Source organism: Pelophylax lessonae (genome assembly GCF_965119305.1).
Source record: "Pelophylax lessonae genome assembly, chromosome: 13".
In the NCBI taxonomy this organism is placed as follows: Eukaryota; Metazoa; Chordata; class Amphibia; order Anura; family Ranidae; genus Pelophylax; species Pelophylax lessonae.
The window spans coordinates 159601194-159622699 of NC_138780.1; the positions used below are offsets into that span (position 1 = coordinate 159601194).

Sequence of the window (21506 nt, forward strand, 5' to 3'; positions counted from 1 at the left end):
TAAAGACCAGGCCATCGGATCAGAGCGCCAGGACCAGTCATCACCAGGTAGGCCAGACACTGCTTGATGGCTATATAATAATGTAATGTGGGCTGCTATGCGTGCGTGTGTGTGTGTATATGTATATGTATATATATATATATATATATATATTAGAGCTGTACGATTCTGGCCAAAATGAGAATCACAATTTTTTAGCTTGGAATAAAGATCACGATTCTCTGTGTAACAAAAAAAAATTGGGATAACTTTACTGTTACGTTTTTTTTTTTTTTTATTCATTAAAGTCTATTAATTGCGTTTGAAAGACTGCTGCGCAAATACAGTGTGACATAAAATATTACAACAATCGCCATTTTTTTCTGTAGGGTCTCTGCTAAAAAAATATATAAAATGTTTGGGGGTTCTAAGTACTTTTCTAGCAAAAAAAAAACTGATTTTAACTTGCAAGCAGCAAGTGTCAGAAAAAGGTCCAGTCTTTAAGAGGTTAAACTTCCTTTCTCCCTGGCAGAGGGAAGGAAAAGATGCAATGTAATCATTTTTGTTTATAGTTAGGAGACTTAATGCTGAAAGGCTTAGCTGTGTGAGTGAATGAGTCATCCAGCTCACTGAAATGTATCAATTCACAAGTCAGACCCAGGAGCAGAGAAACTCGGTATTTTAAAAATGCCACAATAACAATACCGTGGCTATGCAATACCGCGATATATCGAATTACCGAAAACCGGCATATGTCTAGTTGGGTTGGAGGGGTGCTGAATGCCTAAATATGTAACATTGTTGGATTGCCATTCAAATATGAAGTTCTGCAGGCATAGTGCCACTGTTGCTTGGGAAATGGTCAAAATTTAGTGTAAACAATTTGGAATAGTTTTTTCATTTGTACCTGGAATTTCTCCAAAGCAGATATATTTGCGTAAGGTGATATGGGGGTTCCGTAAGAAATAGGAGCATATCCTCTAAAAAGGCTAATAATTTGTACACCTTACTGGATATGATGAAGCCTTTTGTGTTGGGGCCCTTGAGGAACTGTGGAGAGGGTGGGAGTCGCTGACTCGGGCTCTTAGCAGTACGCTGAAAGGCTGAGCCAGCTGCCAGTCAGGCATCTGGTTCCATGGATCTCATCATTTTTTGGCCATACTTTCTCTTTTAACTTTGACTTGAAAGAATGCCATGTGTCATGGAGTGCGGACTATTGCACCCTAATGTGGCGCAGCACTCTGTAGGTAATGTAAAGTAACCCTGAAGAAGTATCCAGTAGGGAATTAAATGGGATGAAATCACCCCCAACTATTACGATGCTAGTCTTGAACTCATGCAGTTTTTCACACACCCTGATTTTGAAAAGTACATGCTTACTGTTCGGGCAGTAAATATTTGCTTTCCGAGCTTTCCTCGGCCATTTGATTAAGCAAAGTATTCTTGGAGAAGATAACAGCCACACATTTTGTGTTAGAGACTTCATTGGTGGCATAGTAGATCGTAGAGAATCTGATTTGATAGTCTAGGGCTCAAGTTCCTTTTTAGAAATGGGTTTCACGGAAAAGCGATGTGAATTGTTTGTGACTTTCATGGAGCATTTAGGAACGCTTTTTGGAGGCGTTAAAGGGATTGTAAACAATCACTTTGTAAAACAACCCATTCGGTATAAAATAGAAATGAAAGGCAAAACATTTTGTGTATAGATCTATTAAAAAAACATAAATACCTTTTTCCCCTTTTTTGTAAGTGATTACATTCCCTCTGTTCTCAGTTGCATAAGAGCTGGGAGAGGAGAAACAGGGGTGTGAGTGACTGCAAAAGGGATAAGCAGGCAATGGGATGGGACAAAAAGAATTGAAAAAATTAGGGACGGGACTGTGGGAGGCAGAAAAGAGAGAAAAGGTGGGGAGTAGGGCTGCCACGACGCGTCGACGTAGTCGACTACAAAAAATCGTCGACGTGCGTGAAAGGCGTCAACGCGTGACGTCACACGCCCCCTGGCCGGCCGCAGCGCCACTTGAAGCATTGCCGGCCGGGTGAAATCCCCCCCCCGGGCTCCGTCCACACCGGTGTCAGAGACAAGGTGAGTGCTGACCGTCTCCAGCACCCCCCTACTCCGCCACAGCTTCTGCCGCAACACATTCGCCATCCTCCCCGATCACCCAGGTACTTAGAGATGTCACATGTGCGGCGCTACACCGGTTTGTACTGTACTGTGGCGGCTTGTAATGGTCTGTACTAGGTGGGAGGGCTTACTGAGGGGTCTGCACTGGGAGGGGGGGCTTACTAAGGGGTCTGTACTAGGTGGGAGGGCTTACTAAGGGGTCTGTACTAGTGTACTGGGAGGGGGGCTTACTAAGTGGTCTGTAAGCCTCCCAGTACAGACCCCTCAGTAAGCCCTCCCACCTAGTACAGACCACGTAGTAAGCCCCCCCTCCCAGTGCAGACCCCTCAGTAAGCCCTCCCACCTAGCACAGACTGTACTAGGTGGGAGGGCTTACTGAGGGTTCTGTACTGGGAGGGGGGCTTACTAAGTGGTCTGTACTAGGTGGGAGGGATTACTGAGGGGTCTGCACTGGGAGGGGGGGCTTACTAAGTGGTCTTTACTAGGTGGGAGGGCTTACTGAGGGGTCTGTACTGGGAGGGGGGCTTACTAAGTGGTCTGTACTAGGTGGAAGGGCTTACTGAGGGGTCTGCACTGGGAGGGGGCTTACTGAGGGGTCTGTATTAATTACAGGATTAATTAGCTAATCAAAAAAACACTCAATTAAGCAAAAAAAATAAATAAATATCGTTAAATTAATCGACTAATCGTAAAAATAATCAATAGATTAGTCGACAGACAAATTAATTGTTAGTTGCAGCCCTAGTGGGGAGGAGGGGCAGCTCCAAAAAGGAGGACGATATAGAAAGAGAGAGGGCTAAGGCTGGGTACACACTAGAAGTTCCTTTTTTTTTCAATCCAGCAGGTTGGACAAACAATAATCTGAGAGATTGCTGTACTAACACAAGCAATGTTATTGCGGCAATCTCCCCTGCTGTGTCTTTGTGTTCTTACAGGGGGAAAGCCACTCTGCCAGAACACACTAAGTGCTGGCAGCCATTGGGTGACATCGGCCAGTTCAATAAAAACTGTCCGACATTTGGCCCATGTGTATGGCAGCAGGTCTGACAGAAGCCAGCCATTTGGCCGGCTTCTGTCGGACGAGCATGCTGAAAAGCCAGTAAATATTTTTAATTTAAAAGAGGGCTGATTGGAGTGTTCTGGTGGGGGGGCCATCCCCCTGTCAGAACCAGGGCTGTGGAGTCGGTAGATAAATGTTTTTTTGTACTTCCGACTCCCCGACTCCTCTGTATTAATATGCGAATGTATTTTATACATTCCTTGAAGGAAAGAAAGGCAACATATATGTCATTACCACAGGACTACTGGCTGGGAAGCTAACAGTCTACTGTATTGAACAGTTTAAGGAAAAGACAAACACAATGAAAACACTGGTTCTGTAACGCTTATGCGACGTCGCTTCCCTTTAGCACCTTCCATTTTGTCTAAGAAGGAATCAAAGTCTAATTCTTCGTTTGAAGAAGATGATCCTGAGTTACCACTATTGCTTAAAAGAACTTCATCCTGTGGAGGTATTTCAGGTCGTAATCCCTTCATGCGAACTGCTACATCACAGAGGGCCTTTTTCCCCAGTAGCAGTCTGTTCAACAAAAGTCGGCTCATTGGGTCGACATAAATAGCCGCTAACAAGATTTCATTTTCCAGCAAAAGACTCTCTCTTTTCATCATTGAAGATGCAATTCCCTCAGCTATTAACCCTCCATTTTTGTTCAGGTGATATAACAGGCTCTTCCATTCCAAGAGGAATTTACCCAGGGTTAGATCGTCACATTGCAACCTCTTGGTGACAGTGAAGGGGTGAGAAAGAAGGTTCTCCAGCTCTTTTGTTTGTGTCCACTGGCTTTCAGTTAATGCAAGATTTTCATTGTCCATTTCTTCAATGAATTCTTTAAGTTCAAGCAATCGCTTCACCATTAAATAAGTGCTTCCCCAGCGAGTTGTTTGATCCAAAATGGCTCCTTTTCCTGCACGTCTTTTCAAAATTGCATCTGTTTTCGGGGCCCTGGCTGCAACAGTTACTTGCCGTAATTTGCCAATTAGTGTAGCTGCATGGCGATCTTTTAATCCATCTCTTATGGCAAGTTACAGTGTATGAACAGCACATCGCATATGAATAGTAGTAAGCTTCAATGCTTCTTCAACAACGTTGTCTAAAAAAATGTCAGCATTCTCTTCAGTTTCTAAACTTTCTCCAATACTTGCAGAGCTGTATTGGATGTCCTTTCAGAACTTTCTGTAGTTCTTCCTTTTTACATTTGGCCTCCTCAATTATGTTTCCTTATACTAAGTTATTATAACTTTTTGTGAATTGGGACACTTAAACTTGCTTTTTTTAATTCCAATCTAAATTTAGTAGGAGTCGGAGTCGGTGCATTGTTTGCCCACTCCGACTCCAGGTACCCAAAATTTCCTCCGACTCCACAGCCCTGGACAGAACACAATAGCTCAACAGGGGAGATCACTGTACTAACATCAGTTTGTTAGTACAAAATAGTAGTGCGTACTAGGCTTAAGAGAGAGAGGAGGATGGAAGGTAGAAAAGAGACTATAGAAGATCTCTCCCTTTAAGGGAGGGGGGGGGGAGTGGTTGAATTGGGTTGGCAGTTAAAAAAGGTGAAGTCTCCACTGCTTGCGTACCTGGATAGGATACCTATCACCTCACCTAAAGGATGAGGTTCTGACTATAGAGGAAGGTAGTATTGATCGACTTTCTGGTGCAACAGAGTGTGCACTATGTTATGGGGAAAAAAGAGGTAGACTGCTGATCAACATTATTCAGTGAATAAGGGGCTGATGAGAAGATCCAATAAGACCTATGTGGGTAGCGGGCTGTGTATGTCTTGGGGAGGGGCAAGGAACTCATCAAGGTCGTATAGAAGTGTATGGCAGTTTTATCGTGCTCGGAGTCGCAATGCCAGTCATCTTGTCAAGTTCTAGCCTAAGTCAGTCGTATGTTCTATCCAAATTATGTAGGGATCTGATGCTGGGTAGTGCAAATTAAAGGAAGTCCACATGTGATTGAGCTCAAATGCAGGTTTTTCCATGATATGTCAAGAAGCATAAGCCTACACGAGCTATTGTGTCATATGGCTATATTGTCTGCTTCCCCTACAGCAGAGGCCATATGGGAAAGTAATTAAGTGGGATGGCATAAGAGCAGAGGTTTATAAACTCAATCAGAACATATGCATAAGCAAGGCATCTATCCATCCTCCACACCACAACCGACTCCATGGTTGTACATGGACCGCAGAAGACAAAGCTCAGACTCAGGTGTTTCTGGTCGGGTGCTAAAGGACGCCTGCAATAGACCAGGCCAGTAACAGACATGTACAATACAAGATCTGGTATACCATTCCTAGTGTCCTACAGGAGCTAGGCTAAAGCAAGTTCAGGTTTCAGGGTTTCCGATTTCAGGGGTTCAAAAGCTGTGATGAAAGAGGTATCCCAGGCCCCATGACACTGATAGGGGTGAAATGATGCAGTCCAACTGAAGGAAACTTTTCACTCAGGTACCCTGGAGAAAAAAGAAGTGGGGAGAGGCATAGTAGCGTCTCGTGGGATATCCAAAAACAATGGGTAACAGTCAAATCTGCCAGCCCTGGTGTCCCCCTGCAAGATTGGATAGGAAGTGCCACAGGTAGGGAATGTTCCTCCTATCTAAGGATGGTTGAAGCATCCATCTATTGCGTAGGGTGATGGTGAAGTAGAAAAATGTAGATTTCTAGGCCATCATGCAGAATATGCACCTGATTTCAAATATATTGTGAAATCTATTCTTTGAGTTAAAACCAGATGATGTTTCTGGGGGTGGGGAGGGGTCAGTCCCCTTCTCCTAGTCCAAAGTGCTCAGTCCTCCCTTTCAAATTCAATATGGGTGTCCAGTGGTCCCTCCAGGATGTTGGTATATATTTTTAGGAGTGTGCTGTGGATTTGTTAACTTTCCAACAACTCTAAAATCTCCCCTTAACTAATATTTTTGTGGTGTCCCTTCTTGTTTCGGTCTTCCACATGTTGATGCATCCCAATCAAATTTTGGTGTTGTGGTGCAAAACTGATCCATATGTCATGACACATACTTCCCTCTCCATATTAGACAGTCTTGTGACTACTGAGCGTACTGTGTAACTTCTTCAGGTCTGAGATGGCTGCCACCAAGGTTCTTTTAAAGTCCATGGCAACCGATTGGATGTCGGACATTGTAGGCACCTGGCTACATAAGGCAAACGTAGGCTTGGTCCATGGGCTGTGTGCCACCTTGCCCAGGAATGGGGAGTCTAAGCCTTCAGAATTATCGGGAGGTTTAATGGGTTGTAAGTAGAATATTTCCAGTATGTTACATTCCATTTTGGAACAGGAAATCTTTGTGGAGGGGATCACAGGCCCAGATTTCCCCATGGTGCATAAAATGACAGGCTTGGGGCTTAAGAATCATTCCCTGGCACTCCATGCCAGAGTTCCTTTGGTGAGCAGCCATTTGTTTGAGCATCAGACCACATCCCACAAGATTTATTTTTATTTGACCATTTAATTTGGTGAAGCACCATGTACCCAACAATTACCATTTTTAAAGACAGTTTTCACTTTTTTTTTTTTTTTTAATCTGTTTTTTTGGTGCTTCTGATCTCCCCCAGCCACCTCCCATTTAAATGCTCTTATTTCAGCTTTGGTACAAAGGAAAAAACCCATATAGGGTTGTGGAAATTTCAGGGCAAAGAGAATACCACAAACACATAAGTAAAAATATAATGTTTAATAAATCATTTAAAACATATAACATGTTTAACATGCATTTAAAAGCTAGGGAGAAATGTATATAAAGACATATGTAGACTATAACATGACAAAATGTCGCATTTTGTTTCCAACGCACCCAACGCGTTTTGGGAATACCCTTCGTCAGGGATGTAGATATAGGAAAAAAATATGCATATAATAGTTTTCTCTAATGAAAGAGTTACAATGCAATTAAAATGCAAACAATGTGCCAATAATTCATGACATTATATTTGCTGATAGATCACATATCGCAACTATGCCAGTTGGATAAATACATACCACAATACCTTTTTGCCCTGAAAGTCCCACAAACCTATAGGGGGGTTTTTCCCTTTGTACTATAATTGGGATGTTGGCAACGAGACACCAAACTCTGCAAGGGTGAGTGAGTATTGATTCTTTCAGCTTTGGCAGCACAGCATTGCTTTGGACTGACTTCCTGACAGTGATAACAGTAAATTGTGCAATTTGTGTAAGCAAGGCTGCTTGTAGTCCACACCTGGGTAGCATGTGACAGGATGACGAGGAAGAAAGACAGGAAGTGCTAGAACAAGGACCTTCATGGGAAGAACAGGGATTATTATTGGAGGAGGGAAGATTTCCGCTAAGACAGCAGGCACCAGCACAAGGAACACTTCTCCACTGAATGCAAGTACCATTTCTTGTGCTGATTTAAAAAAAAAAAAAAAAAAAAAAAAATCAACTAAACTTAGGCTTTAAATTAAATGCTTGCATTTTTTTGTAGGAGAGCTCTATTCCCCTTTTGACACTAAATTGTGATGTCTTGGGGGGGGGGGGGGGGGGTAAGATAAAACATGGTTGTGAGGACACAGATTAACACTATGATGGCCTTTTCAAACGTTTGCAGTAGTTAAAATTTCAAATGATATTGTGTTAACCTCCCTGGCGGTATGATTCTTTTGGATTTTAGGTGCTGGGGGCAAACTAATGTGATTTTTTTTTTTTTTTTTTTTTTTTTTTTTTTATTTTGAACGGTATCAGTGTGTTTGGTGTGTTTTTACATTTGAATTTGCCGCCGGTTCCACCCCCCTGCGAATGTCACGTTGCAGGAGACGGAAGCCGGGGCACAGAGACGATCGGGAGGAAGATCTGCCGCGAGACACCGCCGAGACACATCGCTGGATCCCGGTGACAAGGTAAGTAACCTCTTTTACAGGATCCAGCGATCTTCCTAGCGGTACCCCGCTTTTGGCTCTGAAATCTAACCCCCGAGCCACACTCGGGAATACCGCTAGGAAGGTTAAATAAAGCCTGCTGTCGGCTAATGTCCCTCAGCTATTCCAAGCTGGGATAAGATCCGACTTTACAGTCTGGATCCACCCAGACGCCTGGACCTGCAACTGGCTCAGCCTCTGAGCTGTGCTGCTGGGAGGCTGAGCCAGCCACCCCCCCCCCCCTCCACAGCCCAGGGCTCCAGTGAGCACTGGAGGGGCAGAGCAGCATAGAGCGGTGACTGACCGTCCCTGCTCTCTGCTGAGAGCGGAGGGGAGAAGTTAGTGATCAGCGGTGCCTGATCACTCAGTTCTCAGTGCAGAGGCGGTGGGGAACAGATGCATCTACCTAGGTGAGTATAAGGTGTGTTTTTGTTTTTTTTATACTATACCCTATAACCCTTTACTTCTCTTTTAACACTCATGTAGTAAATGCAAATATTATCCACATGATTCAACGTAAATTGTTGGGACCTGGGGATTAAGAGAAGTTTAGGTTTATTCTTCCTTTTTTTTTTTTTTTTTCTTTTTTTTTTTTATACTTAGGTGGATGCAGCATTGGTCCCTTGGCGCCTCTGCACTGAGAACTGAACAATCAAACACAGCCGATCGCTCAGGTCTGACTGCTTCCTGAGCAGAGAGCTGCTCTGCCACCTCCTTGCTCACTGGAGCGCTGGGCTGTGGAGGGACTGGGAGCAGCCGGTTTAGCCTCTCAGCGACTCGGATCCCGCCTTCTATTATCATGATGATGCGGGGCCTGGACCGACTTCTGTGACATCAGCAGAGAGCAGACTTCAGCCTGCTCTGCTGAAAACAGGTCATAGGAGTGCAGAAGGAACTGCACTCCTGTGATCCATAGGAGATGTACAGACAAACGAGATTTGGCTGCACATCTCCTTTAGTGTCCATTCACATTGATCTGACTTGTCAGGCGACTTGTCAGCCTGACAAGTCGCAGTCCTCACGCTCCCACTGTGTAGTACAAGAGCCGTTCTAATAGGAGCGACACAAGTCGCTCCGACTTAGAAAAAGGGTCCTGTACTACTTCGGGTGCGACCTGGAGTCGACTTGCATAGACATTCATGTTATGAAGTCCGTGCAAGTCGACTTCACAGGTCGCCCCCTAAGTCGGAGCGAACTAATGTGAACGGGGCTTTTAATCTGGATAAGGGAATAATTGTATTTTTTATTTGGTGATCAGTTGATCAGTGCACAGCAAGGCAGGACAGAGATGCATCTGCTCCCCTTATGTAAAAGGTAAAGGGGTCATTGGGGCTCGATAGAAGTTTAGAGAAGAGGCAACAGCAGACATGTATATTAATCTGTTATCTGTTTCCCACCAAGGATGCTTCCAAATAATTACTTTAGCAAATAATTATCTGTGAGACATCAAAGTCTGATTTCATAGGAATTTACCGTGAGCCGAAAGTCATTATTCCTGCCTGAGCAGCTTGACTGATCTGATCTTGCTCCAAAAATAAGGCTGCGCTCCACCCTGACCAAGACCTTACCCAACTCTCACAGAACAAGCTCAGCCTCTTTCAGGTAGAATCATAGATCTATTTATATTCCTAGTAGAGCTCAAGCCTGCCTTGCAGCACATAACTTGGTGGAAGCATCACCTTGAGTGTGGCAGAAGCTTCACTGACAGGTCCTGTTTAACTGTAACGATAGCACAGTCGGGGATACACCTCCGCACCAAGGGCAGTACCCTGTCACACATAAGGAGATACCTGTTTTTACAGGTAGGTAAGGAATAACATCTCTAGAAAGGGCTGAAAATGCACGTAAGAAAGTATTTTTTTTTTATGATAAAATTGAACGTGGTACATTCCATTGCTAGTGCTGACATGTTAAAGCTTTGCAGTGATGATGTATATACTAATCCTTATTAAAGGACAGGAGATTATACTTAATATAGGAGATTGCTTTCTGTATGTAAAGCTTTCAGTGAGTTTCATATTCGGAGTGGAAATTTACCCCAATAATGAAAACGACTGATTTTAAACTCTGTTGGTGTTGCCTTGGTACGTTTAAAGCGATTTGTAAAGTTAAACCTTTCTGTTTTATTAACAAACATGTTATGCTTACATGTTTTATGCAATAGTTTTTCACAGAGCAGCCCCGAAGCTCCTTTTCTGGGGTCCCCTTCTGGCACTGTCCACTTCTCCTCTGCTGTGTCTGCGCCCCTAGCAAGCTGCTTGCAGGGGAGCAGACATGTGGGCTCGATCCTGAGCCAGGCTGTGTGTGTCTACTGACACACACAGTGTGGCTCAGCCCTGCCCACCTGCTTCCTCCCCACAGGATTTGATTGACAGAAGCAGAAGCCAACAGCGCCTGCTGCTGCCTCCATGTCCAGTGAGTTAAAAAAGAGAGAGCAGCGACACTGATCTCAGGCACAGCATTGGATTAAAATCGGGCACAGCATTGGATTAAAATCGAGCTCAAGTAAGTATTTAGGGAGGGAGCTGACCATGGAAGGTTTTTTACCTTAATGCAGAGAATGAATTAGGGTAAAACTAACTTAAGCCTCGTACACACGCAACGATTGTTTGCCGACCGATCGGCCGTCTTTTGTCCAGTGTTGTTGTGTTGGTTGAAAAGTGCTCTAGACTGCACACACATTTTGTCGGCCAACAACAACCAACTTCAGAAGTGATGTCATGTGATGGTTTACTTTCCGTGTGTTTTTTCTTCTCTGAGCATGCCCAGTCTTGCTCATCACATTTTTGTCTGCTGAAATCTGTACTGACTGACGAACAATCGGCCGTTCTGTTGACGGCCAACAAAAATTTTATAGCATGCACACCAGATTTTGTTCGGCCGAAAAGTCGCAGTCGGTTGTCGGAAGCATCATACTAACAAGCCGACAATCGGCCGATCGGACGTTGGCCAAAAATTCACGGCCAACAAGCGTTGCGTGTGTACGAGGCTTTAGTGTTACTAAACTCGCAATGGTAAAATCAGGCCGTATGTGCAGTAAAGCAATGTGGAACCTAAGGGGTTAACCCTGCGCATTGTGTAAAAGGCTGTTTGATCCTGTCTTTTCTGATTCCCCCCTTCTTTTACTGTCCCCAATCAATTTGCTGATAGGACAGAGCCTTGGAGGAACTCTGCACATGCTCAGTTTGGTGTGTATTGGTATTGATAGAGAGTTTTTTTCGGGGGGAGAGGGGGTGCATGTGATCACACAAGGCCAGTCAGCACTGTCCAGAAAGAGGGTCAGGGGTCATGTGGCCTCATAGGACAGTCGGAGGAGAATGAAAACTCCTCCCTGAGAAAAGGTATTTAGTAGTTTATATTTACTTAAATAATTGCATTCCCATGTACTGTGGGTGACCTGATATAGTGAATGCAGGCTCCTGGGTTTAGTAACACTTTAAGCCTTTACAACCACTTTAAATGCCAAACAGAGCTGCCATTGTTCGGAGAATCCATTGTTTTCAGTAGGGCCCATAACCACAACAATACATTGTGGAGCACCTAAATAAAGTGCTGCCTGGTGCATTTTTTGATACTTTCAGCTTTCTATCCAAGCCAGTTGAAATGGGATGTTTTATTTGTGCAACACACATGACCTGTGAAGTATCATCCCAGGTCTATTAAAAGGAACTTCACCATCCTTTAAAAAATGACATTGCCTGTGCTCTTTATGTTTGCTGTTGTTGTCATGCTGGATAAATATACTTACAAGCTCAGCAGATCCAGCATTGTCGTTCTCCCACACCACTCCCCTTCTCCAGGTTCTGTCCCATGCTGCCATCTTCTTCTTTTACATCATCAGGAGCTGGTTGTCTCCTCCTGCAGCCGGTCCCTTCCTGACACGGCACCTGATGTTTCTTTGTGTGGAAGACTACAGCCTCTTGGGATATGTAACCTTGGTGTCCTGGGAGGCGGACACATAATTTTCACCTAAGCAAGAATGGAGGCATGGGTCAGACATGAGTTGAAAGGTAAAAAGTAACCATTTTTTTTAAAGGCCTGCTATTTTATGGCTGATTTAGATTGGCACTGACATCAGTAGTTCGTGAATGAAAGCCTTTTTTTTATGCAGCTTCAGCCATCAGGTGTGCTTGCATGCGACCCATTTATGTCTTTTGGGATGCAGCGGTTGCACAGACAGCCATTACTATTCATTTGACAGCCGTGCAGGTGAGCGGTCCCAAACACAGAATATGTTCAGATCTGCTCACCTGTACCTGCATGGCTTTCAAATGAATAAGTTGCTGTGTTGTAAATAGAGGAGGGAAACGGGACTTTAAATGAAACACCTTGTACCGAGTACAAACAGACAGGCATCTCCATCCCTATATATTCTGTAAAATGGGGGGAAGAACGGTTGGGACTTTTAAGTTGCTGTGTTGGTGCAGCCACTGCGTCCCAATAGACATGAATGGGACTGCCTTCACTTGCACTTGATGGCCCAAGCCACATAAACAAGAAGCTCTTTCGTGACTATAGGTTTTAGTATCCGTCTGAATAAGGTCTTATGCTGTGATGGGGTGGGGGATTGGGTAGAAAGTTATTTGAGTGAAAGTTCTCTTGAAGCTGGGTTCACACTTAAGCTAATTGGATGCAGGTTTCTCCACATCCAATTTGTATGACAGGAGATTGTGACCGGCTCTAAATGGAGCCGGTTCACACATCTCCGGGGTGAATGCGGAGCGAATTGCACAGGGGTCCTGTGCGTCTTTGGCTCAGTTTCAGGTCCGAATCCAGCCAAAAATGATGGCCTGATTTGTCCCTGAAACGGAGAACAGGGTCGCACCGGACCCCTGCTGTCAGCCGCATCCATTCTAAGTGTGAACCCAGTCTAAATCCAAGAAATGCTGTATTACAAGTGCTTACCAGTCCTATGGTGGCTGCATTTTCTTTTTTCCCTTATTTTCAGCTGGTGATTTTTGCCTGCTCGCTACAGACTTCCTGTCCTAGGGCAGTGTTGGTGAACCTTGGCACCCCAGATGTTTTGGAACTACATTTCCCATGATGCTCATGCACTCTGCAGTGTAGTGAAGCATCATGGGAAATGTAGTTCCAAAACAGCTGGGGTGCCAAGGTTCACCATCACTGTCCTAGGGTGACAGCGCTTACTCACTGTATCTATGGAGGAGCACTGTTGTCCTGCCCATTGTTGTTTCTGTAGGATCAACAGGAACATTCTCTGCTCACCAGAAAAAATGTAGAGGTAAATGAACACCTGCGCAGTCCAATAGCTGAAAGAAATTGATCAAACTGCTCAATGCAATCTAACTGAACTAGTCAGACATGCCTTCACTAATGCATACAGCTGGTCATAAACTGCTGGAATTTTGGCTGATTCCTGCCATCTCGGGCAAAATCCGAGCAGTTTATGGTGCTGCTGGCACAGCTCTTTGTTGTTGAGTTGGCCTTTCTTGAAGGAGCCTATCAAAATAATGTCAGTTGAACAGCACCTGCATCCAATCAGATGTAGGCACTGTTTGAATGCAATAGCTGTAGCAGTAGATTCATCCTTCCTGTTTAGCGTGGATGGAGGAATCAGTTCGATTTCTTTCTTTCTATACATTTATGGCCATCTTTAGGATGTCTGGAGAGCAGAATTTGCTTGCTACAATGCCAGCACAGAGCACTGGTGGGCAGAGAGTGAATTTTATTTCCAAGAGAAAATCCTTCAGACAGTACAATGATGCAGGGCTGCACAGAGCAGAAAAAAAGCTCAATTGGGGTTTCAATCTCTTTGCTGAAGAATATACTGGGGTCCCTTGGGGATTAGTCATGTGACCAAATGCTAAGGCACCAATCAGGTTGAGGCTGCTTCATTTATCATTCCTCTATACTGCAATCCTGTTCTGCATTTTGCTGCATGCTCTCCTGTGTGAGCATTTTTTGGGATGTATTGCAGCAAAGAAAAGATAGCAACCTTCCCAAAACTGCGAGTCAGCTTTATCGCCGATCTTGAAGGACAGTGCTGTTGTCTGGCTCTTATAGTTTCTTTATGGAAGGTATAACTGCTTTTTCTTCTGTTGATCCAAATTTAGGTTTGGCAGAACAATCTGTTTGTATTGTTAACTTGTTAATTTATAGTAGTTATAAACCCCTAACTGAATGATGTACGGATGTAATGATGCGCTGTGTATCAGTCGCTATATATAAAGTAATTGGGGGCGAGGTAAATGGCGCTGCCTACTAAAGATGTAAAATGCAGATATAATGTGGAATGGTTTATATTTCCTTTTTTTAATTACACACATAAATACACATTTCCAGGTGGGGAGGGCACACACGACTACCTTCTTCCCGTCTGTGCTGTGATTCGTCACAGCACCTGCCAATCACCACGTTGCAGCCAGTGATTGACCGCTGACACCTGGCGATCGGCTCTGAGCTTCACAGGACACAGCTGTGTGAGTGTAAACGGCACAGAGCTGTGTTCAGTGACAGGGTATCTAGTTGTTTTTCATTCCCTTCTAAGCAGGGGATGAAAACAACTGGATCCCCAGTAAAAGCAGCAAACCGTACACACACAAACACTTGTTAGGCACATATTTAACCCCTTGATCGCCCTAGATGTTAACCCCTTTCTGCCCAGAGTCATTAGTACAGTGACCGTGCATATTATTAGCACTGGTAACTGTAATAATGTCACTGGTGATGTCAGTGGCAGTTAGTTCCCACAAAGTGTCAGTTTCCGATTGCCCGCTGTCCCGCCTATAATTCACCGATCACCGCCATTACTAATATAGAAATTCCAGCATATATTCCAAAGTTTGTAGACGCTATAACTTTCACGCAAACCAATTAATATATGCTTATTGGGATTTTTTTTTTTTTTACCAAAGAAGTAGCAGAATACATTTTGGCCAAAATTTATTAACGAAACGATTTGATTTTTGTAGGGGATATGTTTTATAGCAGAAAAAAAAATATATATATTGTCTTTGTTTTCTAATTTGTTGTCTTTTTTTTTTTTTTCATTTATATGTATATAGTAAATAAAAAACCTAGAGTTGACCAAATACTAACAAAAGAAAGCTCTTTTTGTGTGAAAAAAAATTATATAAATTTTGTTTGGGTTCAGATTTGCATGACCGCAGAATTATCAGCTAAATTAATGCAGTGCCACCTAGAAAAAAATGGCCTGGTCATTAAGGCAGTAAAAACTTCCAGAGCTGAAGTGGTTATTTTTAGAAATGTACAAAATGCAAAGTGAGCAAACAGAAGAAAAATCTAAATCAAATATTTGGTGTGACCACCCTTTGGCTTCAGACCAGCATCAATTCTTCTAGGTACACTTGCACAAAGTTTTTGAAGGAACCCGACAGGTTGGTTATTCCAAACGTCTTGGAAAACGAACCACAGATCTTTTGTGGATGTAGGCTGCCTCAAATCCTCAAGTCTCTTTATGTAATCCAGATAGATTCAATGATGTTGAGATCAGGGCTCTGTGGGGGCCAAACCATCACTTCCCAGACTCCTTGTTGTTCTTTATGCTGAAGATAGTTCTTGCTTGACATTGGCTGTACGTTTGGGATTGATATTCTGCTGCAGAATACATTTGGGGCCAATCACATGACTCCCTGATGGCATGATGGATAAGTGTGTGCCTGTATTTCTTAGCATTGAGGACACCATTGATTGTGAAGTGGTCTTCATGGAAGAATTGCAGCCCAAAAGCCTTTGAACATAGTAACTGGTGTGCAGAAAAATGGCAGCAGGTGCTCTGGACTGATGAGTCAAAATTTGAAATATTTGGCTGAAGCAGGTTGTTCCCGAAGAGGTGGAGAACGGTACAATGTGTAGGCAACTCTGAAGCATGGCGGAGATTCCCTGCAAGTTTGGGGCTGATTTGTGCAAATGAAGTTGGAGATTTGGTAGGGAGTTGTGTCCTCAATGCTGAGAAATACTGCACAGGCAGATAACTATAGGGGAGGCATTTGATTAGCCCCAAATTTATTCTGCAGCGGGACAATGACCCCAAACGTACAGCCAATGTCATTAAGAACTATCTTCGGCGTAAAGAAGAACAAGGTCATGGGAGTGATGGTTTGGCCCCCACAAAGCCCTGATCTCAACCATTGAGTCTGTCTGGAAATACATGAAGAAACAGAAGGATTTGAGGCAGCCTACATCCACGGAAGATCCGTGGTTAGTTCTACAAGATGTTTGTAACAACCTACCTGCCGAGTTCCAGTTCCTTCATAATAAACAAGCAAAAAATTGGGGGAGCAAACCCTGAACATGTATATCTAAAGCCGGTGCAGCTATGAACCAAGTGACATGTACAGTGGGTACGGAAAGTATTCAGACCCCCTTAAATTTTTCACTCTTTGTTATATTGCAGCCATTTGCTAAAATCATTTAGGTTCATTCTTCTTCCTCATGAATGTACACATAGCTCCCCATACTCTCACCAAGGCTCTTCTCCCCCGATAGCTCAGTTTGGCCGGACGGCCAGCTCTAGGAAGGGTTCTGGTCATCCCAAACATCTTCCATTTGAGGATTATGGAGGCCACTGTGCTCTTAGGAACCTTAAGTGCAGCAGAAATCTTTTTGTAACCTTGGCCAGATCTGTGCCTTGCCACAATTCTGTCTCTGAGCTCTTCAGGCAGTTCCTTTTGACCTCATGATTCTCATTTGCTCTGACATGCATTGTGATCTGGAAGGTCTTATATAGACAGGTGTGTGGCTTTCCTAATCAAGTCCAATCAGTATAATCAAACACAGCTGGACTCAAATGAAGGTGTAGAACCATCTCAAGGATGATCAGAAGAAATGGAAAGCACCTGAGTTAAATATATGAGTGTCACAGCAAAGGGTCTGAATACTTTGGACCATGTGTTATTTCAGTTTTTCTTTTTTAATAAATCTGCAACAATGTCAACAATTCTGTGTTTTTCTGTCAGTATGGGGTGCTATGTGTACATTCATGAGGAAGAAGAATGAACTTAAATTTAAGGGGGTCTGAATACTTTCCGTACCCACTGTATATTAAAGAATAGCGCACACATGCAAAAGAAATGACTATCAAATATGGAGATAATCCATAAATTAAAATGGGGATTTGGTCCCACCATATGGCCATATCGTGCTCAAGCCAACCACTACGTCAAAGTACCCCATTGTCAGTGGGTCCTACACTATCCATAAAAAAGGGGTGAATCCAGCCTCTCTAACCCTTGGAGACAACACTCCTACGTCCACAGAAGATCCGTGGTTAGTTCTCCAAGATGTTTGAAACAACCTACCTGCCGAGTTCCTTCATAAACTGTGTGCAAGTGTACCTAGAAGAATGAATGCTGCTTTGAAGGCAAAGAGTGGTCACACCAAATATTGATTTGATTTGAATTTCTCTTCTGTTCATATTTTTTTTTTTTTTGATAAAAAAAAAAAACCTAACAGTTTTTATTTCTGAAAGCATTCTTAATTTACCGCATTTTTTTTTAACCTGCCTAAAACTTTTACACAGTACTTGTAAATAACTGAGCATTTAGCCATTTGCATGGTGTTCCACTTTAGATGAGATGCAGAAATGCTGAGTCCACACTTTGCCGAGTCAGAATTGTCCTTCAGAATTGTATTTTCTGATTTGATGCTATGCAGCCGCTGTGGAGCAGCAAACCTTCCTGCTGTAACTTGTCTTAGAAACAACGGTCTCCTATTGATACCAGTCCAATCTATTTTCCATGATACAGTGCAGTGATCACAGCCTGTGGATTAAAAGCACATCCCTGCAAACAGATTCAAAGCCGCATATGCTTTGTCTGCATTATCACTGTGTTACTGGCAAAGCTGCAAATGCTATTTTTAGTTAGATCAATTGTGCCCTTTAACCACTTCAGCTGCGGTAGGTTTTGCCCCCTTTCCTGTCCAGGCTATTTTTTCCAATACGGCACTGCATTACTTTAACTGACAATTGTGCCCTCATTCGACACTGTACCCAAATAAAATTGATGTCCTTCCCCCCCCCCCCCCCCCAAATAGGGCTTTTTTTGGTGGTATTTGATCACCTCTGCTGTTTTTATTTTTTGCGCTATAAACAAAAAAAAAGGTAATATTTTCACTGCCTTCTCCTCAGATCTTTTCTCTGTTGAAGAGCTAAGCTTGCTGAAAATTTTTTTGATAGCCTCACATATGAATAAAAAAAAAAAGTGTCTATGCAGCAGTACCCACCCACTTCTCACTCCATCGCTCTTCTTGTTTCCTCTTCTCATTCACGGTGCCAGACATTTCCAGGTTGAATGACGGCCAGCATGATTGAACCCACTTCATATGAGCCTAATCTGTCATAAACACATCCTTGGTTTGTCATTACACAGCCAGGGCTCACAGTTCTCCTGAATTGAGAAGCTCACATGTCATTACAGAAGTAGGGACTGGCCACAGCTGCTATGAGGAAGAACCATTGACATCACTGGACTGGCCTAGAAGTTGCAGGAAAGAAGAGTATTTATGGGGTTTTTGGTTCTTTGTTTCTTTAAAAAAGTTAAAATGGGGCTTTGAGAGGGAAAGAAAAGAAGTTCCTTTTTTATGAGTGCTACTGTATCTTTGTGATTCTTCTGTTAACGTGGCCCACTGGAATATTGCTCTGCATATCCCACATGATTCCTTACTGATTCTCTGTGGTTGCATGTATTTGGCTGTAATAGATCCCGTCATGGCATTAAATGTATAGAGCAGTTGTCTCCAAACTGTGGCCCTTTGCTTACCTTTCATCTGGCCCTTGGTACACTCTTACTTCCACTGACACCAACAACAGAGCAATAATTCCTGCACTGACACCAATGATGGGGCACTGTTGCTTCACTGACACCAATGATGGGGCACTGTTGCTTCACTGACACCAATGATGGGGCACTGTTGCTTCACTGACACCAATGATGGGGCACTGTTGCTTCACTGACACCAATGATGGGGCACTGTTGCTTCACTGACACCAATGATGGGGTACTGTTGCTTCACTGACACTAATGATTGGGCACTGTTGCTTCACTGACACCAATGATTGGGCACTGTTGCTTCACTGACACCAATGATTGGGCACTGTTGCTTCACTGACACCAATGATGGGGCACTGTTGCTTCACTGACACCAATGATGGGGCACTGTTGCTTCACTGACACCAATGATGGGACACTGTTGCTTCACTGACCAATGATGGGGCACTGTTATTTTACTGACAGTAATGATGGGGCGCCGTTCCTTTACTGACACCAATGATGGGTCACCATTCCTTTACTGACACCAATGATGGGGCGCCGTTCCTTTACTGACACCAATGATGGGGGCGCTGTTCCTTTACTGACACAAATGATGGAGCACTATTCCTCCTACTGACACCGAACAGTTGGGCACTATTCCTTCTATTGATACCAATGATGGAGGACTATTCCTTCTCCTAATAATAAAGATTAAACGTTGATTACTCCCACTGATTCCAGGACATTTTCTACTCCCATTGGCCACAGTCCTGCCCCTCTAAATTCTGAACGACAGTAAACTGGCCAATTGTTTAGAAAGTTTGGAGACCCTGGAATAGAACATCGGGGAGGAGAATTTTATGTTCTACATTATAAATCAGCTTTTGCTTTTTCTGTTGCCTTTTATATAAAACAAATTAGGTTTCTAACATTTTTGCATTACTTTACAGTTTTGACTATAACGGGGAACTCTTTCTGAGAATGGATATGGGCAACCAACATGCTTCGATCACAGCTCTTCAAGAGATTCAGAGGAAAGTCAAAGACCTTGAGCAAAGTGTGGCTACCTTCAGTGGGTTGCAGAGTGACCCAGAGTATAGAAAATTGGAAAAAGCCCTGACCAAGCAGCTCTTTGAAATTGAGTCTATTGATACTGAAGGGAAGGCCAACATTATACAAGCCCGTAAAAGAGCCATAGAAGAAGTTGAGAGGCTTCTGAAAGAATTGGAGCAGAATTCAAACCATCCCTGCAGATTGGAGATTGAGCAGATATTTAAGGAGGCACAATGTCTTGTAGCCCAGCAAATAGCCCCTATGTATGGAGGGAGAAGATGTATCACAGAGGAATTTGAAGAAGGTATTCAGAATATCTTAATTAGACTTACACAGGTCAAAACAGAAGGCAAAGCCTCCCTAAGAAAAGCCCGATATCGCACCCTTACTAAAGTTCTTGCAATTCAAGAGATATTAGAGAACTGTTTAAAACAACAGGTCTTGGCACTTCCTCTGTCTACAGATGCGCACCCATCCATTTCTAAAATCAACTCTGTTCTGCTTGAGGTAAACAAGGCACGAGGAAGCCTCATTGCACTTCTTGCTGGTGTAAATGAATGTGAAACCTACAGACATCTATCTTGCATTCTCTCCGGACTCATTGCAGACCTAGATGCGTTAGATGTTTCTGGCCATGTGGAAGTAAGGAACTATAGAAGAGAGGTAGTGGAGGAAATAAACAACTTGTTGAAATACCTGGATCTTGAGGAGGAAGCTCGTTTTACCAGTGCTTATGACCTGGCCAAAAACCAGTCCATTGTTAAAATTGAGTCAATTCGTAAAAGATCTACAGAAATAAAAGCCTGTGTTTTAGAGAGGGGGCACAATATATCTGACATTCATGTGGGAACTAAGTCTGAGCTTCAGGGTCTCATTGCCCAGCTGGATGAAGTAAGCGTTGAGAAAAATCCTTGTATACGTGAAGCAAGGAGGAGAGCAGTGGTGGAGGTCCAAACTGTTATCAGCTATATCGACCTCAAGGAAGCTCTTGAAAGGAGACAGAGTGCCTATAATCAGGCCAACCCAGAACATCCATCTCACACCACTGTTTGGATAGTTCTTGGGAACCTTTCGGATCTTCAGAAAGAAGTCCTCTCTTTTGATGGCAAGCGAGCAGATAAAAATTACATGCGACTGGAAGAACTTCTCACTAAACAACTCCTTGCTCTAGATGCCATTGATTCCCAAGGTGACGACCGCTCAAAAGAAGCCAGAAGACAAGCTGTAAAGTTTGCCAATAATATCCTTAGTTATCTGGACATGAAAACTGATGAATGGGAGTATTAGATTTCTCTTTAACTAAAATCGCACATGATTTATGATTGTATGGGAGTGGATTGTGGTCGTTTATCAAGTTTCATCAAGCTTTAAGTTTATTATTTGTGCACGGGACGTGCAAAATTAGTTTTTAAGTTTCCTCCTCAGATTTTCTTTGTGTTCACATTCCTAAGTTAAGAGGCAGAAATATACATATAATGCCATATGAAAAATATTGCATTATAGTTCATATTATTTATTAATCATATTAACGTATCAAGAGGTTGGAACTGAAATCACCAGAACCTGACTTCTAACAACAGGAAAAAAAAAAAATTGTGTTGATAGCACTTGTTTTCCTAAAGAGACTGCTACTAAAATAAATGTTTTTCGTGCAAAAAA

General features: G+C 43.2%; 1 protein-coding gene across 1 annotated transcript in view; it reads left to right on the top strand.

Moving 5' to 3' along the window:
* BAG5 (BAG cochaperone 5) overlaps positions 1 to 21245 on the top strand; it is a 27774-nt gene extending 6529 nt beyond the window's left edge. Inside the window, exon 2 of the mRNA XM_082275561.1 lies at positions 19745 to 21245. Coding sequence (XP_082131687.1) covers positions 19776 to 21134 — 1359 coding nt within the window. The 5' untranslated portion in view covers positions 19745 to 19775 and the 3' untranslated portion in view covers positions 21135 to 21245. The remainder of the gene's footprint in view (positions 1 to 19744) is intronic.
* The last annotated feature ends 261 nt before the right edge of the window (positions 21246 to 21506 follow it).